The sequence below is a fragment of the Xiphias gladius genome, chromosome 15 (assembly GCF_016859285.1).
Source record: "Xiphias gladius isolate SHS-SW01 ecotype Sanya breed wild chromosome 15, ASM1685928v1, whole genome shotgun sequence".
Taxonomy (NCBI): Eukaryota; Metazoa; Chordata; class Actinopteri; order Istiophoriformes; family Xiphiidae; genus Xiphias; species Xiphias gladius.
This window is the reverse complement of record NC_053414.1, coordinates 13026588-13042813: the sequence shown is the minus strand read 5'-3', so window position 1 is coordinate 13042813 and position 16226 is coordinate 13026588. Positions and strand designations below refer to the sequence as shown.

Here is a 16226-nt window from a genome sequence, read left to right as displayed (position 1 = left end):
GACGGGAAAAAATCTGAGCTGGAGAGCTGGGAGGTTCCCCCATGACCTCCTCCCCTCCAACCACCACAAACTGTTGATAATTGAACGTGGAAATTGATGATGCATCAAAAAAAAATGATCAAAATGAAAATATATGAATACATTAGCAGGCACCTTCAGCACTACACAGCTGACCCACACCCCCTGAAAAAAAAAAAAAAACAGCTTTCCTTTCGCTTAAGCATGACAGCGATGACGATCGCAATGGACTCTTTTCTTCTCAGTCAGAACATTTCAAACACAACAGGTTCTCAGCTCTCATCTAATGGAGAGTTCTTCTATTTTTTTGTAATATATATAGATATTTTCATCATCATTATAAACCAATGCGATGGAAAAGAATGCCACTGAGGACACCGAGTCATAAGTAGTGTTTTTCTTTGATTTTTTTTTTTTTTTTTAGGGAGGGGGGGGGGTTTAAGGGGGGAATTTAGGGAAATTTTTAAATTTTTTTTTGTTTTGTTTTTTTTTTTTTTTTGTTTTTTGAATAAAAGAAATAAAGAAAAAAAGGCCCATTTTTTCCCACGTTCCTTTTTTTTTCCTGGAGAAGGTGTGGAGAAGAAGATTAAAGAGTGATTAAGTGAAAATCTACAGAGAATAGAATAGAAGTGAAGATGTACAGAAAATTTTAAAAAATTAAAAAAAGAAAAAATAAAATGGTGTGGTGTGGTCTAAGATGTGGGTTCAGTCTAATCAATTGATCCAGCTTTGTTGCAGGTCACCTCCCCTCGCTCTCGCTCCATATTTCCAGTCTCTTTCTACTGTGAACTGTCAAATAAAAGCAAAATGCCAAAAATAATAATGATAATAAAACATTTATTATTTTATTTTTTATATATATTTTTTTTCTTTTTTTTTTTTTTAACCTATGTTTTTCTAAGATCCCTGGCTGCAGTCGTCCATTTAGCAAGTAGAATTACTGGGCATAATAATATGCCAAGAAATATGTAACTAGCCAAAAAAAAGTTAGTAATAATTCTTTATGCACTGAGTTGTGCAATGACTTTTTCTTTCAACGTTGTCTCTTGAAAAAAATGATCCATCAGCTGTTTACTAGGAATATCATTCTTTAGCCTCTACCAGTTGCCATGGAGATGTGGCTGGTCACTCTATTTTTATTTATTTATTTTATTTGTTCTCTTTGTAATGCAGTTTTGTTGTTATGATTTTATCCAGATATTCTATGTTTTCATTAATTCACTTATATCCCCTTAATCATGTCCGTGTTTTGATTGTAATCATCAGTCAAATTATCTCATAATTTATTCTCTGTAAAGCACTTGGTTCAGCGTGAATCTTTCTTACATTTTATTTTTTAACTATCTATCAATTTATTTTTGGACCAAAAAAAACTGCTGAATTTAGAGATACTGAGCCTAAAAATACTAATCTACAGTACAGAGAACATAACTGAATACATAAAATGTTTTTTGTTTGTTTTTTAAAAAAAATGTATTCATGCATTTAGAATGTTCACATTTTATTTTTGGTGTCTGTTCAACATTTTCTGGGGAAGAGGGAACTTGGACTCATGACCTCAACCCTGCATTTAGCAATCTTGTGAAATAAAAAGCTTGCGTTTACTAGACATAATCACAGCAGTTGTTCTTTTTCTTCAAGCTCTTTCTCTCAGGCATTTCCTCGCCAACTATCCACGACCCTAAGGAGAAGGCAAAAGAGGTATGACATGAACTCATTTCTCGGCGCTACAATTTATGATCCTCACATGGCTCAGCTTTTAAGGCCAGCGAGTGATGAAAAATCTTGTGTTATTGCTTATTATCTTAGAGCCTTTTGTGAAAGCAGCTGCTGTTGCTAATACAAGAAATGAGAACCCTCCTATCACCACTCTGCCTCCACCTGTCATTAAACTCCTCTTCCTCCGTACCACCTACCTGTTATGCCCTAACATGTTCTCCCAGTCAGTGGAGGTTTCTGACACCTACGGACAAGGCGCTGTGATGCCAGGAGGAGATCAGGGTCTTCCACGCTCCCCTTCTGCAGCATCTGGCTTTCTCCCAGTTCCTCAATGGTTCTTGCATCTTCAGAGAGAAAAACAAAGACGGCTTCTTCAAAGCAGCGTCAGTCCAAAGGGAAATCGAAGACGTCCCCTCCTGGCTAAAGGGTCTGATGTTACAAGTGAAACATCATCTGGAGACAGTGACAGTGACTGAAGGGGTGCGGGATGTGCCACTGAACAAGACTGATTCAATCCTTTTAACATCCCATTGGTACAGATTGCAAAAGGTGCAACTGTGTATTAAACAGTTACACAAATGCTTTGAGTTGATAACAGGGTTTCTGCAGTGTTCACCAGATTAAACTGAAGACTTTAAGAGCTTTTTAGTGCCAGAGAAAGCAATCCAATACCGTTTCACAGTCGTCCCAGTCAAAGAATGATGTAAAACCAGTAGGAACAAGAAGTTAAGTTATTTATCAAGTACGTGAATTGATTGGCTTTTACGTCACATTTTGTCAATACTTCCCAGCTGCATGTAACAATTCCTAATCAACTGATGTGACCTGGAAACGGACACATTAACTGAAGCGTCAGAAATTGATGGATGGATTAACCAATTAAAAAAATATTTAACTGAAGTTTTTAAGTATTTGCTAAAATTGACATTTGTCCACTATGAGTCTACTGTGGCCAACAGCAGAAACACTGTTTGCTGACTGAAACAGGTGTTTTAAAAAAATTTTGTTATTAAAACAAAAAAAGTTGTAACTCTTGCAAAATACAAACCAGAAACATAGGCTCTCTCTACTTGCCGCTCAACCTGCATTAACAACTTTTGCGGTCAAATCTTCGGTCCTTAGCAGCGCGACTGACGCCACACTAAGGAGTATCTCCTCTACTCCATAAGCCCGGGGCAAATCCAATTTTCTACATGTGTTGTCTGGTTTGGAAAGATTGTGAACATGCAACAACAGTTATTTACAAGATCTCTTACAGAGTCACCTGTAAACAGGACAAACGTATTAGTGGTGCTGATATCAGTAGTTTATTGTATGTTAAGTCCAACACATTCAAAATGGAAAGAAAAAAAAAAAAAAAAACAAAGAAAAAAACAAAAAAAAAAAACAAACTAAAAACAAAAAAACAAAAACGATTCTCCACCTGCAACAATTTTGTACTAGCAACAAGGGTAAACACAGTAAAATTAAGATGGCAGCCAACTGTTTACCACATCTGCTAAAGCCAAGAATGTACTTCTATTTCCATTCAAAAAAAGGACTGGAATGATTCACAATGAGGATCCACTCTACTGCATTTCCAACCACAGGAAAATAAATTTACAGCTTTTTTTTTTTTTTTCCTTTTCCACCTCTTTGTTCTGCTTTTGAGGATCCTTTTAAGTTTGGAAAAGGGTGGGTCGTTGAAAAACTCAGTGAAAAAGAAGAACTATCCAACCTTAAATTTAATATGCTCAAACATTTTTACCAATGCTACAATGTAAAAGCACAAGATTGGTCTGAAAGCATGATGGCTCTTCTTCACCACTCTCTTCATTGACCATTGCTGTAGAAAGTACGACTCCAGCCAAGTGCTCATGTTAAGCAATTACCTGACAAACATTTGGGGTATAGGCACCCATGAGAACCATTTGTTAAAAACATTCAAACTCAAAAGGGCTGTAGTTTTTCCTCTAACACTGTGTCAAAGGCTGATGGTAACTAATTAAGGGTCTCTATTGAAAACTATTCTCAAGTCTGAAAATATTTAAATCCCAACTACAAGGGAGAGCAGCCAAAAACTACATTAAATATGCCATGTCTGTACATTAAATCTCATTTTAACTGCCAGAGAGAGCAAACATTATTTCATGCCGATTCTTTTTTTCGTTGCCAGATGAGTAATTTGGGTAGAGAGGCTGTGTTCAAACTGACAGATTGTCCCAGAAATGCTGGAGATAGTGCAATACCACCAGACAAGGAAGACCTCATTAGTATATTTGTCCAGAAAATGCTACATCAATTTTCACTTCCCATTTCAGTGCAAGATAACAACAAAAATAAAAGATAACATCTCGTGTTTCATGTTCTCCTTTCCAGCTGAAACCAAAGGTCTTCCCTCCCTACCGAGTGGTAAAAACAAAAACACGCTAATTGACAACAAGGAGCCGACTAGTAAGGCATTCAGATTAGACTTGCCTTGAATGGAAAAAACAAAAAACAAAAACAATAATAAAAAATTAATGAATAAAATAAGCAAAATTAATAATCAGCATATGAAAATACAAATGCATAAATGGCTAGAAAAGTGAGCAAAATTATTTGCTTGTCTGTAGGCTGGAGCTGCGGCCAGCCCACCTACACAGATCATTACAAAATTGTTGCTGAGAAAAGAACAGTCTGACAAGTTGTGAGTCCAGGAATTAACCCAAGTGCTGCTGAAAGCAAGGATCAACAGAGTCTGAATCACATTGTGAGACCTTCAAAATGCAAACCTTGGTTTACTGAAATCATGGTTGTGTGGCGCTATGATTTGTTAAACCAAGGACCAAGCATTTCACTGTCACCATCTTTTTAATGTACCGTTTTTTTTTGGGGGGGGGGGTTTGTTATTCAGATGCACCTCTTAACCATTTAACATCAAATAGAACTCGAGGCACCTATTGTCTCTACAAAACCCAGAACAGACACAATACAAAACAAATGTACAAAACTCACAGCAGATCATCTTAGGTAGTAAAACAGTATGGAAAAATGAAATATGCACCTGAAAAAACTTAATTCTTGTGAATACTGCAGGTTTTTTTTTTTTTTTTAAAATCTGCTCCCAGTAGACAATAGTTCAAAATGAGCAGCTCTGTATATTAGGAGGCAGCAAGCCCCGAACCGCTTTACGCTTTAGTAAGACTGGAAAAGGTGAAATAGAAGGCACCATCATGCTTTTATCAAGTCAAGAGAGAAATGAAAAAATATACATAAAACAAAACATACAGTAAACTATGATCTTTGCTGTACATTTATTCTGTTACTCCGCACTTATGACAGGAAGGGAGGGAAGAGGGACGGAGGTTTCGTCCATCCCAGGTTCGCGGTTTAGCTGGCAGGGAAAAACATGAAGAAAAACAAACTTGGAATCCAAAAAAAAAAAAAAAAAAAAACAGAGCGAGCCGCCATCATTACCACCACTCTTCTATTGTCCAACTTTGTTTCTTGTTTATCCTTTGTCCCCCCACTCATTTGGTGAAAGTCCAGGATTTGAGCTTTTTTTTTTTTTATTGACTTATAAACGAGGAAAAATATAATGCAGATTTACTTGTCATCTTGTCCATCCAGCAGTAATTGATGCGTATTTGGGTCAAAAGTGTGAAAAGTACATTGGTCACAGCAGACGGGCTGTGAGCGAGGCCTGCCCCGGTAAGTCGTATCGCTTTGAGACAAAAGAGGTCTCTCCAGCTGCGTTCCGAGCATGGATGTCAATGTAACACCACAAAAGTACCCATTAGTGCATATTGATGAGTGCGTTATGCATTTTTGAAGCAGTGGTCTCTCAAAAGGAAAAAAGTAAAAGGCAAGCTTTTCCCATGGAACTGCACAAATTTTGCATCTCACTCTTTTCCAACAGTAACGGGCAGAAAACTACCATATAAAATGTGCAATAGAGGGATTTCGTGAAGCAGCGCCCCAGTTAAGTCAAGGCATATAATCTCTTTTCCAAATGATGGGCTGTATTATCGTAGTTAAGTCTCATCAGTCCCTCCTAATGTGGCAGATTACTCCTGGTTGGTTTGCCTTTTTTCACGAATTTACAAATTAAAGTTTGTGAATTCTTGAGATACCTGAAAAGGATGCTCAGCTCACAACTAATAAGCGAAATTTTTTGTTTGCGTATTTTTTTTTGTCTATTTCACAAACAAATGGTTGACAGGCTGTGTCACATTCCAAAACAAAGAGGGAACAAAAATAAAAAATAAACAAAAAAAACAAATATATACGTTTATACATGAAGATTTCTTTTCGTTAACGAGAACGGTTGAAGATGAAGAACACGGTACTACTTCCACACTGCAGGTGGTGCTCTCCTCAGCGGCGCTGGGCTGTGAAGCGACCCTCTCCCTGCCCACCAGAGCCTCTTCCAGAGCCCATGCCAGGTTTGGGGGCCATGCCGCCTCGAGGTGGGGGTCCCCTTCCGTCACGCTCACGCATCATTCCACTTCCCACGATGCCTCGTGAACCTCCAGGGCCCCGGTCGTTGCGCCTCATGTCCCGACGTTCGTCTCCTCCACCACGAGTTTCTCGTTCACGCACTGCCCTCGTCTTCTTCTCCTCCACATTCAGACGCACCTCGTTTCGAAACATGATGGGCTGCAAGGAGAGGAGCAAGGTCACTACAGGTGAAACAAGGGCTGAATATTTCCCTGCCAATTTCACAACCCATATCATTCACTGGTTTGCACACACGGGGTTTTGTTTATCTGTCCTGGGCCCTTCATAAGCACTGCTCTGTGCCCCACTGCTCTGACCTGACTTCTGTGTCCCTGCCAGTGAAACAATGTAATCCCCAGGGCTGCGTTCAAACCGTGTAAAAAAGTGCAGCCCCATTCATTTTAATGAAGACGGTCTGGTAATGTGCTATTGGTTCCCACGCTCCCGGGGCTCTGGCAAACAAATATATACATGCGGGGACGTCTGGGAAAGGAAAAAAAATGAACCTAAGGTCAGCTTTTGCTGCAACATCGTACGTTGAGGCACTGCGTTGGCCAATCAACACATGCAAGCACTGTTCCTCAAGGAATACTCTAATGTGAACATAATATATTTACTGTTTACCTTGCAATCCCAGCATTGAAAGAAAATAGTTGTCACACTAACTTTCGAGGTGTAAAATCTGTCTCTGAGCATTACAAACTGCAGTGTTTTGACATTTGATAAGCTTTTAAATGCATTAATGTGTTACTCCAACTGGACTCCCTCGATCGTATTTCACTGTCTCACAGGTTGCGGAAGCAACATGCCCCCACCAAGGAGGCCCCTTGTGTTTTAATTCAGTGCTGTTTTCGGTCTGAAAGCTCATTAAGGCCATGTTCAGACAGAAAACTGCACTGCGTGAACAAACACAGCTGCCTCATTCACTTGAACGGCACCCTGACTGAGCCAACAGGTTGCTCACAATTGTTGTGACAATTTTACAAAGTTGTAAACTCTGAGAATTCTAAACTACTGTGCATTGTTTTGAGCTTCATAGATCTTCAAATTCACGCAACCATTACTCAAAATGGTCTTCCAGTTCCGAATTGGTTTTTTTGCAGATAAAGCAACACGCCCCCAACAACACAGCTCCTTGCGTTGTTTTAACGCAGGGCTGTTGTCTGAACAGGCGCTTGTGTTCATTTATTCACATATCAAACACCAGGTTTTTCTAGGGGACTTACTTTGAATACTTGTAGATTTTCTATTGAGTTATATAGACTTCTAGAGTGTCATGAGATTAACACAGCCGAGTTCCCTCCACAGAGGACTTATTTTTTTAAAAATTAAAAAAAAATAATAATTCAGGTTGTTCAATTACAGCTGATCCTGGCTCAACTTGTGCATACAACAATCCAGTGTGAAGTGTAAAGTGAAGTGACTACAATCAAGTATGTATAAGTAAATGTTCCAGGTAGAATATATTGTAATGTTTACCAAGAAGCACTGTTCCAATTCGACTGATTGAGGGAAAACTATTACTTCAGTGATAGCTTACCAAAGTTTTACTCCTGCCTTATAGCTGTATATACCGTTGTGCAGTGTCTTGCCATCATATTTTATTTCTCACCTGCACACGTAGCAGCACGCCCACACCAAGGCAGTTCCTAGTTTTTTTTATTCTTGTTTGTTTTTTTTAAAAATCGTAATGTTATAGCTGGTCTGATCACGGCCTTAGGTACCTCTGTTTACAAAGTTGATTTGTTACTCAGAGGACAACAGGAGAGAAGACATTATGTGTAATAACAGATAATGGCTTTAGGCATTTTATGTCCCATGGGGGCTAATTCAAACTGAGCAGGGAAGTGAAATCTAGTGTCAAATTATATGTAAAAATTTGGGTCACCAAACCACCACCAAATGAATGAAAGTGGCTGAATGAAATGTCAATACATGCCCCTTCTACCTTGGCCCCCAGGATTCTTTGCACAGGATCAGAGTCATCAAAGACCACAAATCCAAAGTTGGGCAGCTTCCCACCAACACCCTTGGTGTTGATCCGCAGCTCCACCACATTTCCATATGCTGCAACGAGAAAGGAAAATATCAAATTCATTATGTAGATATTAAACAAACATTCACCCCCCCCCCCCCTTTTTTTTTAAACAAGAGATGGAAAATATATTGACAAGCGTTTTTGCTTTTTAGGGAAACCTACACATGAAGAATTCTTTGAGCTCGCTCTCGTCAATGTCATGTGGGAGGTTGCCCACAAAAAGCTGGTGGCTGTCTGGGTACCGGACAATCCTCCTGCTGTCCATGTCACCAGATTCGGCATCTCCCCTGCCACCTGCAGGGCAGAACAACAGGCAAAAAGACACATCGGATCAGCTGACATGCATCATCTGCATCAAAATGCAAAAAAATAGAATTCTTGGCATCAAGAAAGTGGAACTTGGCCACGTATAAGAAGACAATGACCGAGTAATATGTAGTAACCGAATAAAGTAATTATGACACAGGATAATAAATTTATTGTGACTTAGACGTTTATATTTACCTTTGTTCACAAAACTTAAGTGAGGTTTTCCCGTTTGTGATTCTGAAGGTGCAACACCATCTAATAGTGACAGAGACATGCAGACAGTGAGAATGAACCAATGGAACAGCTCCAAAGAAGGCTGATCAATCCTGAAGTCATGGAAATCGTGTTGGCATTACCAGGTCTCGGACCCCGCGGAGGGAAGGCCGGTCTGTCGCGCGTGCGCTGATCTCTGGGCCGAAGAGGTGCTGTCTGTGTCTCCGGCTTGGCTTCAACTCTGGGCTGTGTGGGAAAGGGATGTCACACAGATGAACAAAAAAAACAAGACGAGGTCAAAACCTAGTATGTGGCTGGACTGCCCATTATCTGCTGCTCTCTGTGCTCACATATACATTAATTTAATACAGCTGAAATCCCAATAAAGCTTTTCTCATTTACATGTTTTTCTCCATTGTCAGACAAGAGAACAAGTATGAAATAGTGACTGAATCGCAGCCCGTTAAGACCACATGTGAACCAGCATCCCTTCCAAGCCATTCCCAAGCTGCTGTTCTGCACTGCTAAAATCCTGATTTTATAACCAGGACGTCATCTGACAAAATCACCAGACACATAAGTTAAAGTCAACAGCTATGCTTTGATTTCAGCTATATTAACCTGTAAAATGATCACTCAGAGAAAAAGTTAGAAGTCAAGTCTGTATCGGGTGCCGTGCAGTCAGTTGAAAGGGACGCATAGAGGTGTGTCTGCAGGGGGAAAGCTCGACCTCACGCTCGCGGAGCGACTTTCTTCTATGGAAAGTAGCCAAAGTTTGTTGATGAAGTCTCTGGATTTGTCGCTAGGTGCTTTTTTGAAAAAAAAGTGTCTAAAAAGGGGTGGCATTTGGCTGACAAATGGTGTAACTTTATCACTCACACACTCAGTCAGTCAGTCACGGACACTCGAGCTTATAGGGCTGGCCCCGGCTGTTGCATCATAAATGCAGCCCATCAAGTGTCAATTGTCTGTGCTAGAGTGACAATTTGTAAAATGCTAATTTCTTTGAGCAGTTAAAACAGATTAATAAATAAATAAATAAACTAACAAACAAACAAAAATTATTTTGCCCTCTTGATTTACTTTGGTCTTTGTGGGAGCAATTTTATTTTATTATCAAATCATACAACTTCAGTTTTTAACTTCACCTGTTTTCAGATCAAATTTGTTTTGTTACAAAAGTGAACTCCTAAACATTAAGGTATTTTCCCCTGGATGTCGTCCAATATACCACAGCTAAAGGATGATGGCCTCTGCTTTGCATGGGACCAACAGCCTGCTTATGCCCTGCCTCACCATTCTTGTGCTTCAGCAGCCATAATTTTGATTTGATTTTTGCCTGAATCTCTCTCTCTTAAATTTCTATGTATTTATTTTTTTAAATCTAGCCCTTCTGTATGTTTTACAATAGTGAGGTGTGCTTATATAGCCACAGCCATTCTCAAATGCTGTACAATCAGTCTCATCTGTTCATGAGATACATGTACGTGAAATATGTTCTTGAAGAGATATGGGCTTTTTGAACACCACACCACCTTTTCAGAAAACCCACCCCTGACTGTTACACATGTAGACTGTATGTCCCTTATTTAAAGGTTGTTGGGTTGTCAGAAAAGAGCAAACCACTATGTTCCTAAATACTGCACATTGGAAGAACCATTACATGGAGGTGCTCATTACTCACTTTTCATAATCTACTGCTTCTGCTAACCACCATCTAATCTTCAGTACAATGCATGTTTGAGGGAAACTGTTGAAAACACTGTGGTAGACTCCAGCATAGTGACCTATTTGTAATGGCTGAACTGACAAGTTCCTTTGTTCATTTTATTATTAAAATTTTAAATTAAAAAAAAAAATATATATATATATTTCAAGTCCAGTGGCAGTTGGTTACCTGTGAGCTTGGAGCTTTAACAACATGGGGTGAGATTCCAGAGGAGGTGACTGTGCCGGTAGGAGGCAGGTTTTTACTGGTCACCAAGGCCCAGGAGAAAGTCTGTGAGGGATGCAGTAATGCATCGTTAGGACTGCAACAGTATCCAATTGACCACTATTCTACAATATTAGTGGGTATACCGTTGGTCAGAGCTATTAGGGTCTGTGCATCGCAACATGACGACAATGTTAAAAAAAAAGAAAAAGAAAAAAAAAGTCAAAAACGCATAAATTTTTCTTTTTTGAAATCTTGACAAATTAAAAAAAAAAAAAAAGTCTTCATGTGTGGGAGTAACTTTGATCAGGATGCCCGAAGTCCATGACAAGCACAGCCTTTAATTTTTACATAAACCTTTGAAGTTGTTTGTGTTGATTTTATTTGTATTATTAAATATATTTTTATATGCAGTATAACCAGGTGTTAAAGTAAATAAATTTAAAGGAGAATCAAGATGGCAATTTTATTTAGAGACACAAAGATTAACTCAACTCAGACTAGTATCACCTCTGGTAATCGTACTCAGGGAAAAGGTCAAGTAAACCATATAGATACACATGCTTCTTACCTTGGGAGGCTCCTGGGTGTTTGGTGGGGATTCCACAGGAACTGGTGAAGGTGCCTTCTCCTCCATCTCTTCCAAAACCTTCTCATCTACTTCAGGCTTTATCTCCTCTACTTTGGGCTCCGGTTCAGGCTCCGGCTCTGGTTCTGGAGCTGGCTCCTCCATGGGCTCCTCTACTCCATTTCTGCAGTTGACAAATCAGCATGCTCTCACTTTCACAGATAAACTTATGTTTCAAAGGCGAAACCCGTCATGCTAGATGGACAAAACAAAAAGGGAAACACAATTCAATGTATTATCAACGTTATGATTACGTTTTGACATACGTAACAGGGTGAGGTTCATAATAGGTGGTGCTGTTGGGGCTATCCTGAAGTGGCTCAGGAGAAGGCTGCCTCTCCTCAGGCTCTTCTTCAACTTCCTCCTCTGATTCTAAACGTGAAAAAGCAAATCAACAAAATGAGAAGTTATTTGCACGAACACAAACTCACTTTACTCCACAAATATATGAACTAAAACCCCACAAATAAAAACCAAAGTCTGTATCTTGTTTTTTCAACTTCATACCCTCGTCAAGCTCAGCTTCAGAGTCTCCAAAAACCTCGTCCTCGTAACGGAAGATGTCATTATGGACATAGAACTTGTTTGCCACTGAACCCTAAGAAAAACAAATACGTCATGCAAAAAGCAAAATGAACAAACCATATTCAATGTTCATGAGGGTCCATTAAAAAAAATAAAATAAAATAAAAATAATTATTAAAAATCACACAACCATCAACGTAATAAATTTGGACATATTTGAAATTTATTTTGTGGCTCACTGGTGCACTTGCAAAATGTCTTTTTCTCTGAGTAATTTATCATAGCGACAACTCCTCCCATTATCTGCTCTCATTAAAATGTCCAAATTTTTTACTGACAATTTACAGTTCAGCAAACAATCTCAGGTAATTACTTGTTATTGTGGAAAATCCAGGTCAATACCTGTTAATGGGACAAAAGGGGAGAAGTACTCACCTCTGGAGCAAGCACAAAAGTTTGCATAAACTTTCTCATGGGCTGACCACTGTTAGACAGTTCTCCAAGGACTTGCACCACCACTCCATCACTCAGTGTGGCGTGGGCATCCACATGCCTGATCTTTGTGTGACATTCACTAAACTGCAGGGACATGACCTTCTTGTGGATTTCCTAAGAGAGCAGAGACAAGTAGATAGCCAAAATAAATAAATGCATTGGAAATTTTCCCTCGCAATTTGCAATTGATCGTTTATGACAACTATTGTTCAGGTCTCTGATGACTGGATCGTTTGATTCCCATCAAAAAACATCTCAAACCATTGTCTTGAAAAGCACACTTATACTTCCGTTGCTATGTTACAATTATTATTATTATTATTATTATTATTGTAAACTGATCTCTTTATCTTTGCATAAACCTGCTCCCCTGCACTTACTACCAAGGTTGAACTGCATAGCTGGCAGTTACCAAAGATCTGAGGTCAGCCTGCGTTTTTTTAGTTTCACCTTGATGACTCATCTCAACCTTGAGAGCAGTGTGATGATAAATCATATTCTTATATTTGACTTTATTTTGGTCAAAATCAATCAACAGAAATAAGTGTAATGTGAATAGGCTGAAAAAAAGGGTATAAATTTTATATGATGTAACCATTGTCTCAGTATTGTTTCCTCAAACTTTAATGCTACCGATGATTTATTTTTTGCTATGATGTACTCCGTTTCGTTAATGTAATATTTGTATTGATCATCTAGAACCAGGAACCTGCTGCACTGTATTTTCAAAGTGAATCTTCAGTATTAGCCCATAGCACGTACCGCTTGCCCATACACTGCTTCTGCCAGCTTTCCACTTGGGTCCAGTCCTCCATGAACATAGGAAGAGTTCCTACCATAAAACCTAAAAGGTACAATAATATGACAGTTAGAGTATTACCAACACAGATTTAGAGTCTCAAACATCCCATTTCAGAAATTACCTGTGCAGGAAATCTGGAGCCTTGTTTAAGAGTGTGTAATACTGCCTCACAAACTCCCGCCCTACAAGCAGGGGACTTGGCTTCTCCATCACCATTTCTTTGGTAAACAATATTAAGTGCTGAAACAGAAGACAAACCATGATTTAGTTGTGATGCTATCTGGAAATACAAGATATGTATACATGTACACTCAGGTGGCACTCTATGAGGTACACTCGAGTAAAATAATGCAGTCTAAAACAACAACAACAATTCCTGCCTTCATGAAGGTCTTGTGTTTACTTTCTTTTAAAAATGTTTTAGGAGAGACGCTGATTAAACTTTACTCATTATGGAGGCCGTAGTTTGTGGTGCTGGTGAATTGTACTGCATTGTCATGAAAAGTATTTCTATCATTTTATTTTGACATCTCATTTGTCTGTAGTAATGCAATACAGTTCAACAGCACCACTAACTACAACCTCAAAACACAGTTAAAGCAACACCGCTCTAACAGAGTCTATACAAAAACTAACCAATTTAATTTTCATAAAGGACTGAGTTTGTTGAAGGGCTGCTTTATTCAACTGCATTAGTTTTAACTAGAGGTACCTAATAAACTGGCAGCTGAGTGTAGGAGACGATGACTAGGAAAATTCAGCTGAGAATCTGTTAGACCACTACATGAACTGAGTGAGATCAGGCCATTTTAAGGAAGCCCATTTTATTACTTATGAACGTTTACTGTGCCTCACGTAAATAACATAGTTGCGTCACAAAGTGTAAAATGTGAATTTAGGCGTTTCCTTTTGACAGAACAACGTTTCACCTTCTTTGTCTCATTAGGCCCATGGTTCATCTGACCCACATCAGTCCTATGACAGAGGCAAGACAGCTGACAGTTAAGCTCGCTGGCTAACACAGTAGCTCACATCCAACTGCGCCATCACGTCCATCCAATGAGACAAAGAGAGAACCCGGTTGTCGGTAGAGAAAAAAAAAAAAAAAGAAAAAAAAAGGGGAAGCTACTGATGCAGCCGTTCAAGTTAGGCATCGTGGAAAACAAACTTTACTGCAATTAAAACCCTACACATAAAACTATGCATCATGTAGATCTGACACACACATCTGAGCATGGCTTTGTAGATAAGTGGCCTACTTTATGAGGCCTTTCATGTCGATGCTAACAACAACTTCCACACCTCACATTTGTCGCATGTTCATTAGCGATATGACATGACAGATTCACAATTTGCAACATATAAACCTGTTGTACAGAAGTCGGGGGCACTGTTCGCCTACACTGTCTGTCACGTCAACGTTGTCCAGACTGTAAAAACAACTGAAGGAATATTAATACTAATCTGCCGGCCTCCTCGCACATTGCTCGCTAACATTAGCTGTAGCTAACTTGTGGCGTCGTCGTTTTTCCCACAGCCGGTGGACAGTTTTACACTGGGCGGGAGCGATATAATTAAAAGAAACACGTTGGCGTTGTCGGTCAACGCAGAAAAAATGACAACTGACAAGGAATTAGTTTTACTTTAAGACAAACAACTTGCACGCTGGTTACAAGCGTGGGGAATCATCAAGCCGAAATCACGTTAAGCCCGGTGATAGCCATTGTAGTGCACTAATAAAGTATGCCCATGTTATCCTAGAGAGGCTCCACAATTGACAACATCAACTCCTTATTTTTATGGTGTTGTATCGTAACTGCTAAAAACCTTAGGCGGTATTTAGCTCACCCAAACTTTAACATAAAAATCATCCACAACTTACACTGACTGTCGAACGGTTATCAATGAAACAAGTTCAATGCTATGCTAGCTCGAGGAAAACAAAGGAAGGTAGAATTGACACATTTGATTGATTCTCAAACATTCTGATTACAACGCTAATGTGGACTATTTGTACATTAGCGACACAGCTAGCTGGCAACTTGGACAGGTTGCTGGCTGTTTATCGAGCAGTCGTGGTTTTGAAAAGACAATACAGCTAACATTAGCGGCTACAGTTAGCTTAGTTATCAGCCGTCTCATAGCTGACTTAGCTTGGATGATGGCTAACTTACCTTATGAAAGACCTATCTATGTAGACAGAATTATTTTAAATAAATAACTATGAGTAATGTAAACTGTTCTGAAATACAGAGTATCCCAGGTGAAATGTAATATTTCCCCCGCTCCACTCCTTGACAGTTTATGATCTCTGCTGTACCAGAGATTGAAGATTTAAAGTGATAGGGCCGATTTATTGTTTTACCCCTGCAATCTGGGGCAGGGAACCCCCATCACAACGACCCAGCCAATGGACTGTTTACACTGGGCAACATAAATTATGACATCAGCCAACCAACCCCGCCCCCAAGACTTTCTACTGCACTGTAAAACGTAAGCGTTTAAAAATATGACCGAAGGCTGCCTTCAAACTTCAGGTTAGGTCAAATACATGAATAAAAAAAAGTAATGCGTTCTTCTAACACCATAAAATGCCATCTTGATTAAATATCGCTTGTTTCGTAAACCCTTGTCTTAGCTTGGTGGATTTAGATTTGTTAATTTATTGAACTTCCTTCCATCGGAGGTTTACCGGGCACGTCCAACAGGGCACCCCGGGGTAGACCCAGAGCACCCTGGAGACACCGTATATGTCACCGGGGTCATCGGGATCCCCCAGGAGGCAGACGGATGTCTGGACTACCGTGCTTAACCTGCCGCCACCGCGACCCAACCCAGGACAAGCTGCAGAAAATGGATGGATAACTTTATATCAGAATTAGCACAAATGCAGCATGCAAGGCTGCTGATGGTTGCTATTTAGAAAATATTTTATGTGTACAGGGTTAGGGAGTGAATTTATTGCTAACTTTCATCATGGTTGCTCTGTTTTCAGTATTATGATGAGAAACATGATGAGACACAACGAGTTTCCATCATATCTGTTTTCTTCTAACTACAAAATATTTATAAAGTTTTGTTTGTT

General features: G+C 39.4%; 1 protein-coding gene across 7 annotated transcripts; it reads right to left on the bottom strand.

The window, feature by feature from the left end:
* Positions 1-5161: 5161 nt before the first annotated feature.
* On the bottom strand, positions 5162-15457 carry g3bp2a (G3BP stress granule assembly factor 2a). 7 transcript variants are annotated; one of them, XM_040147321.1, is made up of 14 exons: positions 15316-15457; positions 14071-14179; positions 13263-13381; positions 13102-13183; positions 12280-12453; positions 11827-11917; positions 11586-11691; positions 11263-11443; positions 10656-10757; positions 8902-9004; positions 8741-8800; positions 8399-8530; positions 8138-8265; positions 5162-6357 (listed from the first exon to the last, which is right to left on the bottom strand). In XM_040147321.1, exons 2-14 carry the CDS (start codon positions 14098-14100, stop codon positions 6076-6078), a joined length of 1590 nt encoding a protein of 529 aa, XP_040003255.1. In that variant the 5' UTR covers positions 14101-14179; positions 15316-15457; the 3' UTR covers positions 5162-6075. The 7 variants fall into 7 exon arrangements, with proteins under 7 accessions (XP_040003255.1, XP_040003256.1, XP_040003258.1 ...); XM_040147322.1 differs by having other exon boundaries at positions 8147-8265; XM_040147324.1 differs by lacking the exon at positions 8741-8800.
* Between the last annotated feature and the right edge of the window lie 769 nt (positions 15458-16226).